Raw genomic sequence first — 16,817 nt, forward strand, 5'->3', positions numbered from 1 at the left:
TACTGTACTGTACCATTTACTCATGGCTAAAAACTACTGTTAAGATGAACATTTTGGGACGAATCCCGCAACCGAATTCCGTTTGAAAACATAAAAAAACAAAACAGCGGTTGTTGTTCTCTGTCGCTCGAGATGCTTAGCCCGTTGCTCCGCCTACAATGACCGGCGCCCGCCTGTGGTATAAATAGCGCAGGAGGAGGACTCGAGCGCGTCTGTCTTTCCTTCAACTGTTCAGGCGAAGTGAGTGAGAGGGGAAAAAAAAATAAAAATACATAAAATAAAATTCAAATATTGTAACACGACACCATGGCAACACCTTTGTCAGACCAGGAGAAGAGGAAGCAAATCAGTATTAGAGGGATAGCTGGGGTGGAGAATGTCGCGGAGATAAAGAAAGGCTTTAACAGGCACCTGCATTTCACCTTGGCGAAGGATAGAAATGTCTCGACTCGGAGAGACTACTTTTTCGCGCTGGCTCACACCGTTCGGGATCACCTGGTCGGGAGGTGGCTCAGGACTCAGCAGCACTACTACGAAACCGACCCAAAGGTGAGCTAAAGAAACAAACAAACAAACATTTCCAGGCAGACAGACTCTTGTTTTTGTTTGTTTTGCCTTCTCTGTGGCGGACGCATCCTCGACCGCCACACTGATTTGATTTCACTTAACTGGGAAGGTAAGGTATATTTACGTTTTTTAGAGCAGTTTGTGCGAACTTAATGGAGTTTCAAAACTTTCAAAAAGTGACTGAGGGGGGTCATTTTATATATTTGTCTTCACTGAGTGTGTAAGTTAAACCCAAGTATTGAGTGGCTGCACTTAAACTAGTATATTGTCATACTAGACTAGGTGGACTTTAGTTTTTGTAGTGTGAAGTTGAAACTGTTCAGTTCAGGGTAAAGTTGAACTAGAATTTGAACTCATCGAAGACAAATATTTTGAGTTACTTTCCTCTTGAACGCACTGAGATGTACAATGAGTTTTGTCACGTAGCCCCTCTGCACAGTCAGAAAGTGGTTTACGCTGCAGAGGACGAGTTTGGGATCGGTGTTTTAAATAAAACAAACTAATTTTTCGTGTCCTGCTGCGAAAATAAATTTGCACAGCTACTGTTAATTGGCTGTTTACTTTAATTAATGTGCCATTTCATTAACTATAACACTCCCCTTGCAAGTATTTCTTTAAATAGTGCTTAATAAGCGTTCACCGTTGGCAACTTGGAAATCAGACAAGTTCAAATCTCTTGCAAACACTTTGGAAACGTCACCTGAGTTTCCAGTTTTGTAAACGCAGAAAAGAATAAGTGCAGTTTTAGTTCTGATTTGGTTTCCTGAAAGCATAACTGTAAGAAGGCTTTAATGGTTCTGCAGGAACTGATCTGATCCCCTTTAAAAAAACAAAAAAACAAAACTGAAACAAATCCGTAAATTTCCCAGTAGTGTTTGTTTACAGTGCATGTCTGCTCTGGCTTGTCCCTGCTAGAGTAGCGTGACCCATAGCCAAGTACGGTATTTTTTGTAGCTACAAAAGGTTTGTGCAGCCCGCTGAAACATTGGTGTTGACTTTTATCACAGCATTAATCGTGTTGTGTTGCACGATTTGAGGTTATGAGTCTACATTTTGATATTAAAAGGAACAGACAAGTTAATTGTTTTAACACTGACCATGCATTTGTAAATATGGGGGGGGAGTCACACAACAAACTGCAGGAGCTAGTCCTATATGCAGTCTCCTGACACATGGAGGTAAATGCTTACCAGTTGCTGTATGAAAATAATTGTTGCCTTGTCTCTTCCCAGCGCGTGTATTACCTTTCACTTGAGTTCTACATGGGCCGCACCCTGGAGAACACTATGATCAACCTGGGTCTGCAGAATGCCTGCGATGAGGCCATCTATCAGGTGAGGGGGTGCCATGCTTCCATCAGAGGGGATGGGGGCTGTGAACATTGCTGGTTTACCTGGCTAGCATGTTACACAGTGCTTTAGGAGAAACTTTGTGGGAATTGTCTGCATTATGAAAATGTGGCTGAACATCTGTTCAGAGTGCAAGTGTAATGTTTTACTGGCATTTACATATTTATGTAAAGGCTTGATGTGACTGGCAGAAGTAATAGTGTTTCCCCCAGGGATAACCATGCATTTTGTATGTCAAATAATCCATGAGCTGCAGATTTATTATATATTTCAGTTTTACATGAAGTCATCTGAATAGCCAAAAAAAAGATTTAAATTGTGTTCTATAGTCTTTGGGCCGTGAACATCACAAACCATAGTTAATGACAGACCTAATTTTCTCCAAGCATGTTGTGCAACTAAACCTGGGTCTACCAATTTGGGAATTCCAATCCTTTTAATCCATAAAAACTGGCCTCTGTATTCAATACGTTGGCTTTCCTGTAGCATGCATCTCATGTTTTTATTTCTCTGACTAGCTGGGTTTGGATATGGAAGAGTTGGAGGAGATGGAGGAAGATGCTGGTCTGGGAAACGGTGGCCTGGGCAGACTCGCGGGTAATCTCTCTTGGATGTAGAGGCTTTTACAAGATGTGCAACGCTGCTGCCTTCATAGCCTGAAAACCCGTCATGCAGATTGTGTTCAGTAACATTGTCTAAGATGCTTGATTTTAAAATCAGCCACAGTGAGCTCAATTTAAAAAAAAATAAATATATACAACTTGACTTTGAGAGAACGAACATGAAGTTGATCTATTTTAACCTTGCTCTCTTTCATCAGCGTGCTTCCTGGACTCCATGGCTACCCTGGGCCTTGCAGCCTATGGATATGGAATCCGATATGAATATGGAATCTTTAACCAGAGGATCAGCGATGGATGGCAGGTATGCTTGCACAATCTGTAGTGTTACATGGTAACAGCATCTCTGCTATTTCACTGAATGATTGTATAGTATGTGTGTGGTTTTAACTTGCATTGTGTATTAGTCTGGTCAAACATGTTAATGATCCAGATACTGAGATGCTTCTGATTCCTGCACATCTTCTAAATGCCTTCATTCAACTATGACTGATTTAAAATTGCTGGATGCAATGCCACAAAGGGTTAAGTGATGCATTTTAGACTGTACATGTCTTTCTAGCTCCAAAAGTAAGTTTTTTTTTTTCTTGACATTTGGAAGGGGTTAAAGTTGGTTGACTGCAGGATGTGGGTCAGTATGCTGTCAGATTTAGGCAATCATTAACAGGAAGCATGGCGTTGCAAACTGCTGATCAGTTTGCAATGATTAGAAGAAAGCCAAATTTGCTCAAACAGCTGTCTGCCCAGATGAGAACCAGCTCTGTGAAGCTCTACTGCATGTTTGCAATGCAAAATCCAAGTTTAACTTTTGCTAAGCACTGATTTACCTGGGTAAACAAGCACAAACCTATAGGTTAGGTCTATACTATGAAGTTTCACCACTGCAAGTTTCAACAGTGCTCTCCTTTTAATCAACAAAAATCTAACCTTGTATCTTTGTATTCCATTAACTGCGATCCAAGTGCTAAGTGATACATGCTCAAAAGGCAAAATTCTGCAATGTGTTTTATACAGGTAACTGTTCCATCTAAATGTCGGCATTAACTATAGTGCAGTTATTAAATGCTGTAACATGCCATGATCCTAATTTGGTTTCGGTGCAGTCAAATTGAAATAAAAGGACAGATGTTCATGTTGGGTTAGTTTACTGCTCTGTCTTTTAAATAGTTATCATTACTATACTACTGAAGTGCTCTGTAGCTGTGAGTGGATGCATCATTCCTAGACCTATATACAGGTCTGCAGTGTCAAGTATAAAAGACTGCTGGATGTTGTGCACAGGTGGAGGAGGCTGATGACTGGCTGAGGCACGGCAATCCCTGGGAGAAGGCTCGTCCAGAGTTTATGCTGCCCGTTCACTTCTACGGCCATGTGGAAAAAACCAGGGAGGGCCCCAAGTGGGTGGACACACAGGTAAGCTCCAACCAGGGGGCTCTTCTGTACACCCTGACCCTTTATCCTAGGACCCCCAACCCCCAGTGGGTTTGATATGCAGAATAACTCTTGCAGCTTGTTACTAAGACCAACTGGCCTGAATGTTGGACTGCATTACCTTAAGGTAACATTAGATACTTTAAGTGTATTGTCTTATTGTGGTGCTCTTACATGATTTGTATCGGCAAAAGCATTACACAGCTACTTGTCCACTAATGGTTCTTTTTAATGAAGATAACATTTATAGCTGGTATTAATACATTCTCTATTGTAATACTGGGTAGCAGTCAAAATTAGTCTATCGCCCCACCTGCTTCATGGACATGGTGCATTGCGGATTCTCACCTGCAGCCTTCTCTTGTTTACTGGGGATAAAAATGGTGACTTGTGTTGCATTGGCAGGTGGTCCTTGCGATGCCCTATGATACTCCCATCCCGGGGTACATGAACAACACTGTCAACACCATGAGGCTCTGGTCTGCCCGGGCTCCCAACGACTTTAATCTGCGAGACTGTAAGTGCAGTAGCCTCCAGTCCCAGGCTCGTCGCACAGTGTATGAGGGCACATTCATAATTTGTTTCTTTACAAACAACTAAACATGTGAAGACCTTTTAATGATTTATGAATGCCAGTTGCAATTATGTGTTGAGCCATTTTAACTGGATGCACTTCTCTGCAATTTACATGTGTGAAACTCTTGGCCCTGCTTTATGAATGACTGTCAATTCTTGTGTCCAGTTAACGTGGGTGACTACATTCAGGCTGTATTGGACAGGAGTGTGGCTGAGAATATCTCCCGAGTGCTCTACCCCAATGACAATGTAAGTGTGTACAACCTACCTTTTAAAACAAGGTGTCCATTCCGGTGTAATAGACTTCTGAACCCCCTCTTGTTGGGGCACTGCCTGCTTGTTTTCAGTTCTTCGAGGGGAAGGAGCTGCGTCTGAAGCAGGAGTATTTTGTGGTTGCTGCTACGCTCCAGGACATCATCAGGAGATTCAAGGCCTCCAGGAAGGGCCATGTTACCTTTGAGACCTTTCCTGACAAGGTACTGGTCCTTTCTGCACTGCTGAGCGAGGCTCACTCGCAGCTCCATTTAATGTTGAACAGTGATGAGCATGCCAGACTTCACGTTACAAGATTTTTCCTTATTTTGGCTTGGATCTGTTTCATGGTTATGTAAAATGTAGATTTGTTAGTAATGTCTTAATTGGAGAAATTGTTGGTATGTTTTATGTAATAAAAAGCACATGCAGCTATCCAGAAAGTAGTTCAAAAGTCTGTGTGGAGAATAAACTACAAATCCATGTGATCGTACATGTGGGAAACAGTCTATGGCTTCCATGCCAACTGAAAAAAAACTTTCATGACCTGTACCTGTTTTATAAGAATCCTTTTTCATAGGTGGCTATTCAGCTGAATGACACCCACCCTGCCTTGGCTATTCCTGAGCTGATGAGGATTTTGGTGGACATCGAGAAACTACCCTATGATAAGGTCAGGGGTGCATGCAGATAAATGTCCAAGATGGATTAAGCTTTTAAAATGTCTAGCTAACTGAATTTCAAACCCTTAACTTGTAAACTGTTATATGTAGTAAGTTTGGTAGTGTACGTGTGCAGTGTAGAGTTATTTAGACACAAGTTGGATGAGGGAACACTGTACAGGACAGTCTAATGTGTTCATCTGTGCCCAGGCCTGGGAGATAACCCAGAAGACATTTGCTTACACCAACCACACTGTCCTGCCTGAGGCTCTAGAGCGCTGGCCTGTTCAACTGATGGAGACGCTGCTGCCCAGACACCTGCACATAATCTATGAGATCAACCAGAAGCACTTGGATGCAAGTATCTCCCTTAAAGAGTGTTTTATTGTGTGTGCTGTAGGTTTAGGGTTGTTATTAAAACCCTCCTCCCCTTTTATTGTGCCCTACACTTCTGTAGGCTTGCACAGTCTGGTTGCTGCAAGACCATGATGGTGAATTTGAACTGCAACAAATGTATTTAAGTACCAGGAAGCTGTGGCAACTTCCTCTAACGTTTTATTTAAAATCTGTATATTTCAAATTAAAAGATGACAATAAGAAGTTTGTGCTAATAAGATTTTGAACAAAATAACCTTGTGTAGATCTACCTGCTCCTGCCAACAAAGTGTTAATGTTAGAAAATATGTATTTTCTAACTTGTAATTAGCTTTTTGTTTCCTGCACACTTCTGCACAAAGTAGAGCATGGCATAATACAACTATTGTGAACAGGCTTCTACTTTTGTCATCAACAGCATCTTTAGCTCTGACCTGTCCTTGTAAAATCAAATGGCATTGTTAAACAAAAGCATTGATTATGCAGACCAAACATTTCTATAGCTATTCCAAGTATCCTTGTGTATGAATACTCTGGATGTGTACAGGCACTATTGTTGGGGTACAACTTTTTTTTTTGTCCACTTGGTGGCACTATGCCCAAAGCTGAAATGAGTGAGATTTCAGGTTGAACTTGTGTAGTTTTTTTGATTAAATTTTTTTCATTGCCTATTGCAAAGGGACTAGTTCTTTTAAAAAAAAAAAACACATGGAATTAAGACCATTCTGTTCTATAGGATAAACAGTAAAACATTTTGGAACACCTTTTTAAAGAAACATCGTTTTTTTTGCAGAAAATCTCTGCTCTGTTCCCAGAAGACATGGACCGATTGCGCAGGATGTCTATCATCGAGGAGGAGGGTGTGAAGAGGATCAATATGGCACACCTGTGTATTGTTGGCTCGCACGCAGTCAATGGAGTGGCACAGATCCACTCCCAGATCGTCAAGGACCAAGTGTAAGGCTACACAAAAGGCCCCTGTTTATCCACGTTGCAGGCACGTGGAATCTTAATGGCTCCTAACAATATTTTATTCCTTTTTGTCGCAATGCAGATTCCGTGACTTCAGTGAGCTGGAGCCCAAAAAATTCCAGAACAAGACCAACGGCATCACCCCCAGACGCTGGCTGCTGATGTGCAATGCAGGGCTGGCTGAACTCATTGCTGAGGTAATCTATATTGCTTAACTGAACAGAGCAAATGTGCAACTACATCTGCAATATAGAAATGAACTATTCACTGCCACATGGTGTCAACCTCTAAATATATCCATGAAGCATTTTCTTTCACATCCATTTTACTTGTTTACATTTGATCTGTCTCCATTTCCCATTGCTCAAGTCCCAGGGATTTTTTTTTTCTCATTTCTTGCTGTGAGTGAGCAGCTCTTAACTTTTGTTCTCTAGAAAATTGGAGATGGGTATGTGAAGGATCTGAGCCAGCTGAGGAAGATTGCTGCATTTGTCAATGATGAGTCTTTCATTCGAGATGTTTCAAAAGTAAAACAGGTGAGGCACTGGCACGTTTGCTTAGTTTAAATGCACGCCAGATGTTCCATTTCCAAAGAGGCAGCTACAACTGAGTGCTGCACTACACTAATCCTGTGCAACCGCTGTTCAGTTCAGTGTTGCCTTACTGCTTTAAACTTGTAGCAATGCCTTCCTTGTATAATGCTATAACATTCTATACTGAAATGAATCTCTGACTAAAGTAATATACACTGCTCGCTGTGACTTTAAAAAAGTTGGATTTTGGGTTAAATACTACGTAAAGATCCTTTTAAAATGGGAGTTGGTTGTACCCGTTTAGTTCCCTACCCCCATACTCCTGTGTGCAAAATTAAATGTTTAATTCTTTTAAATTCAAAGTAGCCAAACAATAAAATACACCTCCTAGTGATGGTGCTTCAGCTCTGTTCTGTTACCCCACTTCCCTCCAACAGGAGAACAAGATGAAGTTTGCACAGTACCTGGAGAAGGAGTACAAGGTGAAGATCAACCCATCCTCCATGTTCGATGTCCATGTGAAGCGAATCCATGAGTACAAGAGGCAGCTGCTCAACTGTCTGCACATAATCACGATGTACAACCGTGAGTACAGTGCTGCATACATCTGAAGTCCACTGTCCAGGCTTATCTCGTCGCTGGTCTAGTGCATCTACTTCAGAAGCATTTATAATGCTGTAGCTAACTAATTTTACAGACTCTGAATAGCACTGATCTTTGGATACCTGCCTGAGGTAACATTCACCACATTGACAATACCTAAATAATGCATGATCAACATTCATTGGAACAACACTGTTGTCATTCACTTAATTGTTTTAAGCAGTGTGGATTGGGTAATGCAATTAATTATACAAGATTGAATTGGATTTTTAAAAAGTTATTGGTAATAAATTGGTGATAAGCACTAGGCAACATGATTTAAGTTTTCCATGACATTAGACTCTTAAATTAGTTTGAAGACTAGTTTAGTTGGTCATGTTTGCACATCAATATGGATCTCTTTGCCCAACTTGTGTCTCCCATTAGGCATAAAGAAGGACCCTGCAAAGCATTTTGTCCCAAGAACTGTCATTATTGGTGGCAAAGTAAGCTGATCTGGTGACCTTGACTTTTTATAAGTATACATTCCTCAAATTTGAAATCTGGGGTGAAAAGATGAATAAATAAACCCATCTGTGCTCTCATGCCTAATATTGTATAAGTGAGCAGTGCCTCATCCATAGTTGAAACCACTTGATTTCCATTTTCAATCTTTGGTAAGTGGTGGCCATGTAATCTGAATGTTTTGTATGAGTTATTAAACTCTTGTTCCTATAGGCAGCCCCCGGTTACCACATGGCCAAGATGATCATCAAGCTCATCACATCTGTGGGAGATGTGGTGAATAACGACCCTGTGGTGGGCAACAGGCTCAAGGTCATTTTTCTGGAAAACTACCGTGTGTCCCTGGCTGAGAAAGGTACAGCCTCACTGACTGCTTCCCCAAGACCACACATGAGCTTATATAGAGCTATAAACTTGGGTTCAAGATGAACATCCTTCCTTTTTTATAAAGCCTAATATTTAAAAAGAAATGTTTTTTTCAATGGACTGTGGCTCACACATTCCTGTCCTGCAGTGATCCCGGCGACGGACCTGTCCGAGCAGATCTCCACAGCCGGCACTGAGGCCTCGGGCACAGGCAACATGAAGTTCATGCTGAACGGAGCGCTGACCATTGGCACCATGGATGGAGCCAATGTGGAGATGGCAGAGGAGGCGGGAGAGGGGAACCTCTTCATCTTTGGCATGAGGGTGGCAGACGTGGAAGCTCTTGACAAGAAGGGGTGAGGACTGGTGGGGGGGGGGTAGGGTAGGGGTAGGGTTGTACAAAGTTTCATCTGTCTTTGGAATGGAAGTTGTGGTGGACTAAGACACTTTACAGTAGGAGTTCTTTTAATTTGTCTTGGACTAGACTAATCTCTGTAATTGGACACTGTTTCAGAGGCGGTCTATTTTGCTGTTTTATGTGCACTGGATCACTTGCCCCAGTAACAATTGAGTCTCTTCCACTGAACTTCAAAGAGCTTATCCACTCCTAGCAGCGGATAGTTTGCTCAGAGCGCTCCAGGAGGAAAGGAGGGTAAATTGTGAACCTGATTCCAGTGGCCTTGCACTTGGAGGCCAATAAGGGTAATGGCAAACTGCTGGACTTTCCATTTTTGTCTTTCTCTTCTTCCCTCTCCAGGTATAATGCTATGGACTACTATGACAAGTTGCCAGAACTGAAACTGGTGATGGATCAGATCAAAAGTGGCTACTTCTCCCCGAAACAGCCTGATCTCTTCAAGGACATCACTGACATGCTCTTCAAACATGATAGGTGTGTACCAGGGAGATGCAGTGCACACACACCTGTTAACTGCAGTTTAAATATGCTATGTTGCTGCCATAAGTCCACTTTCCTAAGTTAAACTAGCTTAACCCTTTTTTGGTTTTATATATGCAGCTATAGTTGCAAATGTTTATCTAGAATACAAACTAGTCTGTTTTTAAATTCCAACTAAAATGAGCAGGTTTATCCAGGGTCAAAGATTATTTATACACCAACAAAGTATTATCAATCTAGTTAACTGTCAATATGATTTTTACACAGGTTTAAAGTTTTTGCTGACTATGAAGACTATGTTAAGAGCCAGGAAAAAGCTAGCAATCTTTACCAGGTAAGGACTCTTCCATCCTGTAAATTGAATGACATGTTGCTAACCTCCTCCTCCCTGCCAAAAGATGCAAACTCAAAGCTACACTTTGTATCTACAGAATGTCCCACTTTCATCTAGCAGGGGATACATTTAAACACATTTGGTGTGAAATGGCTGTCTGAATTGCCTGTTGGTTCTGTACTGTCCCGTTGGGCTCTGCTGCCTCTTGGGACAGCAGCTCTGCCAAAAGCTCTTGCAAAGGAGGTGCTTGTGTCCCCTGAGGACCCACCTGAGTAATCTCAAGCATCAATGCTAGAGCTGTGTTTTGTTTATTTTTTGCATAGGGCCTTGTGACCTATCGGTTGGTACAGGAATCCTTAAACCCAAGGCCTTAACTTCTTTTTTTTTTTTTTGTGGCAGGACCTGAAGCAGTGGACCAAGATGGTGATCATAAACATTTCAGCGTCGGGTAAGTTCTCCAGCGACCGGACCATCAAGGAGTATGCCAAGGATATCTGGGGGGTGGAGCCTTCGGATATAAAGATCAAGCTCCCGAATGAGCCTGTGGAAACTCGAGAGGCTGCTGTGAAACCCAAGTCCAAGGGAAGCCTTTTGAAAACTTAAGAGCACTTGCATTCACAAGCTTAATTTTCTATCTAAAATGTTTAATTTTAGAGCTCTAATCTCCCTTCTCCTTTGCCCCCCCCCTTCACCCCATGTTTAAATGCAGTTCATTGTTAAGTCTTAAAGCGGTAGAGGGTACAAAAAATAAATGTGTACTTTTTGAATGGTTTTCAGACTTATTTTGATACAAGATTTCTGTACTGTTCAAACAATAAAAGCACGTTTTCCAGAACCTGTTCTTTGCAATGCAGGTTTCTATTGTGTGCACACACCCCTTTATTTAGGGTTCACAGCTGGTCAAATGTCAAAGAAAGATTTCATTGAAGTCCAATGACTACAGTTGGATTAATAACTCTTCCAAATGTAGTTATTTTGATGGAATGCTATGAGGGCTGTGGTTTATTTGGGTAACCAAACCACTGTAGATTGTATTCTGGAGTTTTGGTAGCATGGTTTACAGCACTAACTTTAGTGAATTTCATATGCTGTCCTGTTGGAATTTCTTTAATGAAAAATGGATGTGTAATATTTAACAAGGGGAGATTGCCTGTTGGGCATCTTTGTGTTGCACGAGTCTCCTTTTATTACTGACACTTTCAGTATTTTACAAATCTGTTTACAACAGTACATTCAGTGCAAAATTAATGGAATTGTCTGTTTTATTTTTTATTTTTCTAAAGGTATGTGTGATCAGAATTGTTTTGCTGCATCACACGCAGGATTTACACTGTGAATCAAAAGCACAGAATACCATTTGCACACTTCTCATCGTTATGGAAGAATATATTGCTGAGGGCCATGGAGTCCAGAAAGAAGTATTCAAACACTGCAAAAATCTTATAGATCTTGAAACAAAATGGATAATTCAATACAAAGTGATCCAAGACAGAAGACAAATCCAGCAGTTAACCAGGTCGGACTAGCTGAGACCGGGTTTACAGCTGCAAAGAGTAACAGGGAGGGAGACTGGAGAGGAATGTTAGGGGATTAGATTCTTACAAAAAAAAAAAAAAAAAAAATCCCATTTTAAAATATAAATCATAAAAAAAAAAAAAAAATCTATTCCCATATTTTCACTTGCTCACCTGTATGAAGGGGGGGTGGGCCCCCTCCTCTCAGATTTTGGTGTATGGGGCTTCAAGGATCACATTGTCTGGGGGGGGGGGCTTCCTGAACACACAGAGCAAGCAGTTAAAAAGGGAAGCCAATCTTTACATTTTCATTTTTAAATAATTCAGTGTGGCAGAGCAGTATAGATTGGCAGGGATGGGGTTAAATTCCCCTGCCTGCCTGGGTTTATGTTCAGGTGGCTGGGTTGATTGGAGTAATTAATAATCAATCGGCACCCAGCCACCTGACATAAAAGGAGGCCTCTGCTTCTCATTAGGTGAGAGGAGGGAGCTGAAGAAGCAAGCTGATGGTTGTGTTTGCTGGTTTTTTTTGGTTTGCTGTTTTGTGTTTTTGTAAATCTTCTGGTCCAGTGAAGGCATTGCCCACCCTGGAAACATTTGTTTTGTAAGTCTTGTTTTGTGGTGGTTTTTGTGTATAAATACCTTTGTTTTGGCCCTTATGCCCTTTTATTTTGTGCTTATTTATAATAAAAGTGTAATTTTTTTTTTAACTGCAGTCTGTCTCTGGGCCTCTATCCACTTGCCAGCCTGTCACACTTGGTGTCAGAGTGGGATATACAGAGCAGTACTGCAGGGTTGTGTTTTTTTTTTTTTTTGTTTGTTTGGTTTTTGGAACTTTTTGGGACAATTTTTTTTTTTTAAAGATAAAAATTAAAAAATGAGAAAGAAAAGCAGGAAGCGGCAAAGGCAGATGGAGATGCAGCAGCCACCACTGGAGGACCTGGCCAGCCTCTCCCCTGGTGTTCCTGGCCCGGGAAGGAGGACCACCGCTGGAGGTCCTGCCCAGAAGTGCCACAACTGGGCAGGATGCCCCTACAATCAGGCCCAGGAAGAGGAGCAGTTCTCACCAAACTACCTGCAGGACCACTACCTTCTCCACCGTCCCAGGAGATATGGAACTGGCTGATGCACCCTGAGGCAGACCTCTTCCACGCCCTCCCCATAGTAATCAATATGCTGTGGTGTCGAGATGGGGGAAGGTGGGAAGAGTGGAAGGAACAACATTACCAGGTGTCCTTCCCAGAGGTTGTCCTCATGGTCCTTACTTACCTGGTGGTAAAATGGGAGAGGCCCCAGTCAGCCCCCAGAGCCAGAGAGGGTGGAGCCACCGCTCCCAGAGCCAGAGATGGAGGAGCCACTGCTCCCAGAGCCATGGACCAGGGAACCAGAAGGGGAGAAGGCATGTGTTTAATCAAATCAAACACCAGTAGAGATTTGCTGTTGTGTATTCTTGACACTGCCACACACACACAGAGAGAGAGAGAGAGAGAGAGAAAACACCTCACGGTTTTATTAATACTCTACAGTTTTGGATCCTGATTCTGCCAGGATATAGAGCACTTTGCTGTCTTTTGAATTCTCTGTTAAATCTTAGGCAATCTAATCCCGAACCTTTTTTTCAAAAATCCTATATTTTTTAAACGAGAAACTTCGCATGGCACTCGTCCCTTACCCCGCAATAGAGGGAGTCAATCACAAACACAATGGACACTTTCCAAACTAAAGCTAGACTCTAAATCGAGTCTTTTGCTTTTTAACTACACACCCCTCTCCCTTACTCCATTGTGAAAACGAGGGTCTCCCGGGCTACAGCGATACACGAGCGGCGCTTGCAAAATCAAGATGCAATTAATGCAATCAGCTCGCGTTTTGTAAAGAAATTGGAAGACAAGTGTCTTTTATTCTTGTCCTACGAGTGCGACAGGCAGCGGTCTCTTTAAGAGCTGGCAGTTACGTGTGAAGGCGTCAGGATCTGGGCTATACCCCCTTCTTTCAGAGCTTTTCAAAATCCTCCAGTCATGCCGGCTGGGTAAACCAGTAACAACAGACCCGTCTGAGAGAGAGGGAAAGCAGCCGTGACGGGTTTAGGCTACCAGAAGCACTTTCTCGGATTCAAAACAGCGGGTCTTCTTTCTTGTAGGAAATCTAACGCTGGTCGGCTCACTTTTTCTTGGGAATATTTTTTTTTTTTGCACAAGACAACGGACGACGTAAGGATCTTTCAAGTTGCTCGTGTAAGCGCTGTGGTGAGTTTTGAAACGCGCTGTGTTTTTGTAACTCTTTAAATTTAAAAACAAATGTAAGGGTGGACTAGGAGTGTTGATCAGTTTCAGAGTCTGTGAAGTTAGCTGACTACCACAAGACCATCAGATTACAATTACCAATGCAGTGTCTTGTTATTTGCACGGTCTTTGTATTTGATACACTGGAAATATCGTTGAAAGGACGTGGATGTAAAATGAGAGATACTTGCTTATTTCCACCGTTTGGTGTCTGTATTCCCAGAGGAAGACGTCAATCAAACTACTGTGCATTTAAAGAAGTGATTTGTTTTCTACCGTTGACAAATCTTGCAGTGCAGTTGATTGTGGATGTAGTTTATATCCTCTGCGTGTCGAATTGCTAGAATGCACTCAGCTGGCGGATGCGTGGAACAGCCTGTGGATACTAAGAGGCGCGACAGTACGCGTGGTCAGCTCTGCACGGCGGCTCTGAAGCAGCGAGATACAGGGCAGGTCCTGACCTCGGTAAAGCGCACCACAGCACAACGGTTGAATTTGTATCGCGTTATTATGATGACGGTTATTATTATTATACGCCCGGAAGCAGAATTGACTGGGCTGCGTGGAATGGGTGAACCGTCGTGTCTGTGAATTTGAACGCACGAATGTAAGTGAAATTCCTGTTGTACCTTATTCTCTGCGTTGAAAGGAAAATGGCTTTTTGTTTTGTTTTTCAATTCTGCACGGCCATGGGGCTGCAGTACTGCAATTCTTACCCTTGGATTTTACAGTGTGATTGTGAACGCGCTGCAACCCAAACAGATTGCACCCCAGCTGCTCAGAGATTTGACTTCACTGTGTTGACGGTATCAGCTGGGACTTGCTTTACAATCGCTCAGATATTGTTCTTGCTGTTGGTCGCTTTACGCAGCATAAAGGACCCAAGCCATTAATATGCGCTCTACAAGTGCCAGGTGACTAAGACATGTTTAAATCAGACTAGTAGTAATATGCACGCGTGTTCTTCTGTACTGATGTTTTTATATGAATATGAAGGTTTGTTTGCATGCATAGACAAGAGGCAACGGTGCACCGGATTTAATGCCAGTGTATTGAAGCCAGGAGCTTTAAAGCAGTTCCTTTATTTTCTTATCATGTGAGGTTGCAGAAGGCTTAACCGGCTGACAGTACTGTATTTGCAGATCAGTTTTAAACAGTGTTTCACCTAACCTGGCGTAGACTAGGGTATAGCAGAGTTAATTTTGATAAGGAGCTAAGGGAGGAGCCAGTCTAGGAGAAGTGGTGTCTGACCTACACAGAGGTTTCTTCAGCAGACATGCCATGCTTTACAGTCGCCTTCCTGTCGCTGGATAGTCTGCGTGGGCATGTGTGTGTCTGCTGCAGGGCTGGAGATAATGGGGAGGGGGGGAGGCAGTGGGAAGAGTCGATCCCTCTTGTCTCTGTCATGCCCCATCTGTGGCATTGAGCACGGTCTGAGATGAGAAGCTGGATCTGTGGCATTGAACACGGTCTGAGATGAGAAGCTCTGTCTGTGGCATTGAACACGGTCTGAGATGAGAAGCTCTGTCTGTGGCATTGAGCACGGTCTGAGATGAGAAGCTCTGTCTGTGGTATTGAGCACGGTCTGAGATGAGAAGCTGGATCTGTGGCATTGAGCACGGTCTGAGATGAGAAGCTCTGTCTGTGGCATTGAGCACGGTCTGAGATGAGAAGCTGGATCTGTGGCATTGAGCACGGTCTGAGATGAGAAGCTCTGTCTGTGGTATTGAGCACGGTCTGAGATGAGAAGCTGGATCTGTGGCATTGAGCACGGTCTGAGATGAGAAGCTCTGTCTGAGATGTGGCATTGAGCACGGTCTGAGATGAGAAGCTCTGTCTGTGGCATTGAGCACGGTCTGAGATGAGAAGCTGGATCTGTGGCATTGAGCACGGTCTGAGATGAGAAGCTCTGTCTGTGGTATTGAGCACGGTCTGAGATGAGAAGCTCTGTCTGTGGTATTGAGCACGGTCTGAGATGAGAAACTGGATCTGTGGCATTGAGCACGGTTCAGCACAGAGCTCTCCACTCAGCAGCCTGTCCCGTGTGTCGCTGTATTTCAGCTTCCTTCGTTTGGTCAGTGCGAGGGAAGGGAGGCTAGCCCCACTTTGCCAGTGTTCTGTAGCTGTGTAATCACTGTCAGGCTCTGGATCACATTTGGGGCACAGGAAAGGATTGTGGATTATGTCACAAACTGACTTTTAACAAATCGTTCCCAGAGACGTGGGAGGACTGGGCATTGCTGCTATTATAGCATGAAGGCGTTCCTGTCCCCTCTGGGCAAACCACTGCAGAACAGGAGTACTTTCAATTGGGGATCACTTTTCACATCTAATAATATAGAATATTTAGGCTCCAAATAGATTCAGATCAATTAATGTTTTATTGAAGCTTGCAAAATAAAATCCACGGTGATCAATAATCGATTCACCGATTGATCGATTTCGTTGTTGAATCTCTGTGATTCTCTTAAACATCCACTTGCTTGCAGTAAAAGGGTTTGGTTAGCAGGTGAATGCAGTGACAGGTTTGACGGTATCAAAGGAGACCTGGTTTTCTTTGCCATGCTAGTTTACAGATCATTTATTTGCAGTAATAATGATTTGGTTTTCCCTGAAGCCCCTGCAATGTTTTTGCTGTGGTAAACAACACAATCAGACAGACAGCCAGACAGCTTTACCTGCCGGGTGCCTGCTTTCTGAGCGAACGCCTCTATTCTCCCCTGTAACTGAGTTGGTAAATGAAACATAACTTTCCCAACACACAGGTGCAGAGAGGGGTGGAAATGACACCTGCACAACCCTTACTGGCCAATTCAAAAACCACCTCACTTTAGTAATTCAGCTTTAAGCTCTAAATGCATATTGTAACTTGTATGAAACTAAGTGTACACCAGTGAAGGCATTCGATGACTGGGGGCAGGGTGGATGAGGATGGCGGTCAGCTCAGTAATCTCTCTCTCTCTCTCTCTCAGGGTGGTA

The 16,817-nt window shown here is 42.8% G+C and overlaps 1 protein-coding gene across 1 annotated transcript; it reads left to right on the forward strand.

Moving 5' to 3' along the window:
* Positions 1-202: 202 nt before the first annotated feature.
* On the forward strand, positions 203-10,893 carry LOC121324956 (glycogen phosphorylase, liver form-like). Its single transcript, XM_041267196.1, has 20 exons — positions 203-549; positions 1,800-1,901; positions 2,435-2,513; positions 2,737-2,840; positions 3,818-3,949; positions 4,373-4,484; positions 4,710-4,792; positions 4,891-5,019; positions 5,376-5,468; positions 5,668-5,814; positions 6,626-6,789; positions 6,887-7,001; positions 7,239-7,340; positions 7,775-7,922; positions 8,367-8,425; positions 8,658-8,799; positions 8,959-9,166; positions 9,568-9,702; positions 9,976-10,042; positions 10,442-10,893. Exons 1-20 carry the CDS (start codon positions 307-309, stop codon positions 10,643-10,645), a joined length of 2,568 nt encoding a protein of 855 aa, XP_041123130.1. The 5' UTR covers positions 203-306; the 3' UTR covers positions 10,646-10,893.
* Positions 10,894-16,817: the final 5,924 nt, after the last annotated feature.

Source organism: Polyodon spathula, chromosome 12 (assembly GCF_017654505.1).
Source record: "Polyodon spathula isolate WHYD16114869_AA chromosome 12, ASM1765450v1, whole genome shotgun sequence".
Lineage (NCBI taxonomy): Eukaryota > Metazoa > Chordata > Actinopteri > Acipenseriformes > Polyodontidae > Polyodon > Polyodon spathula.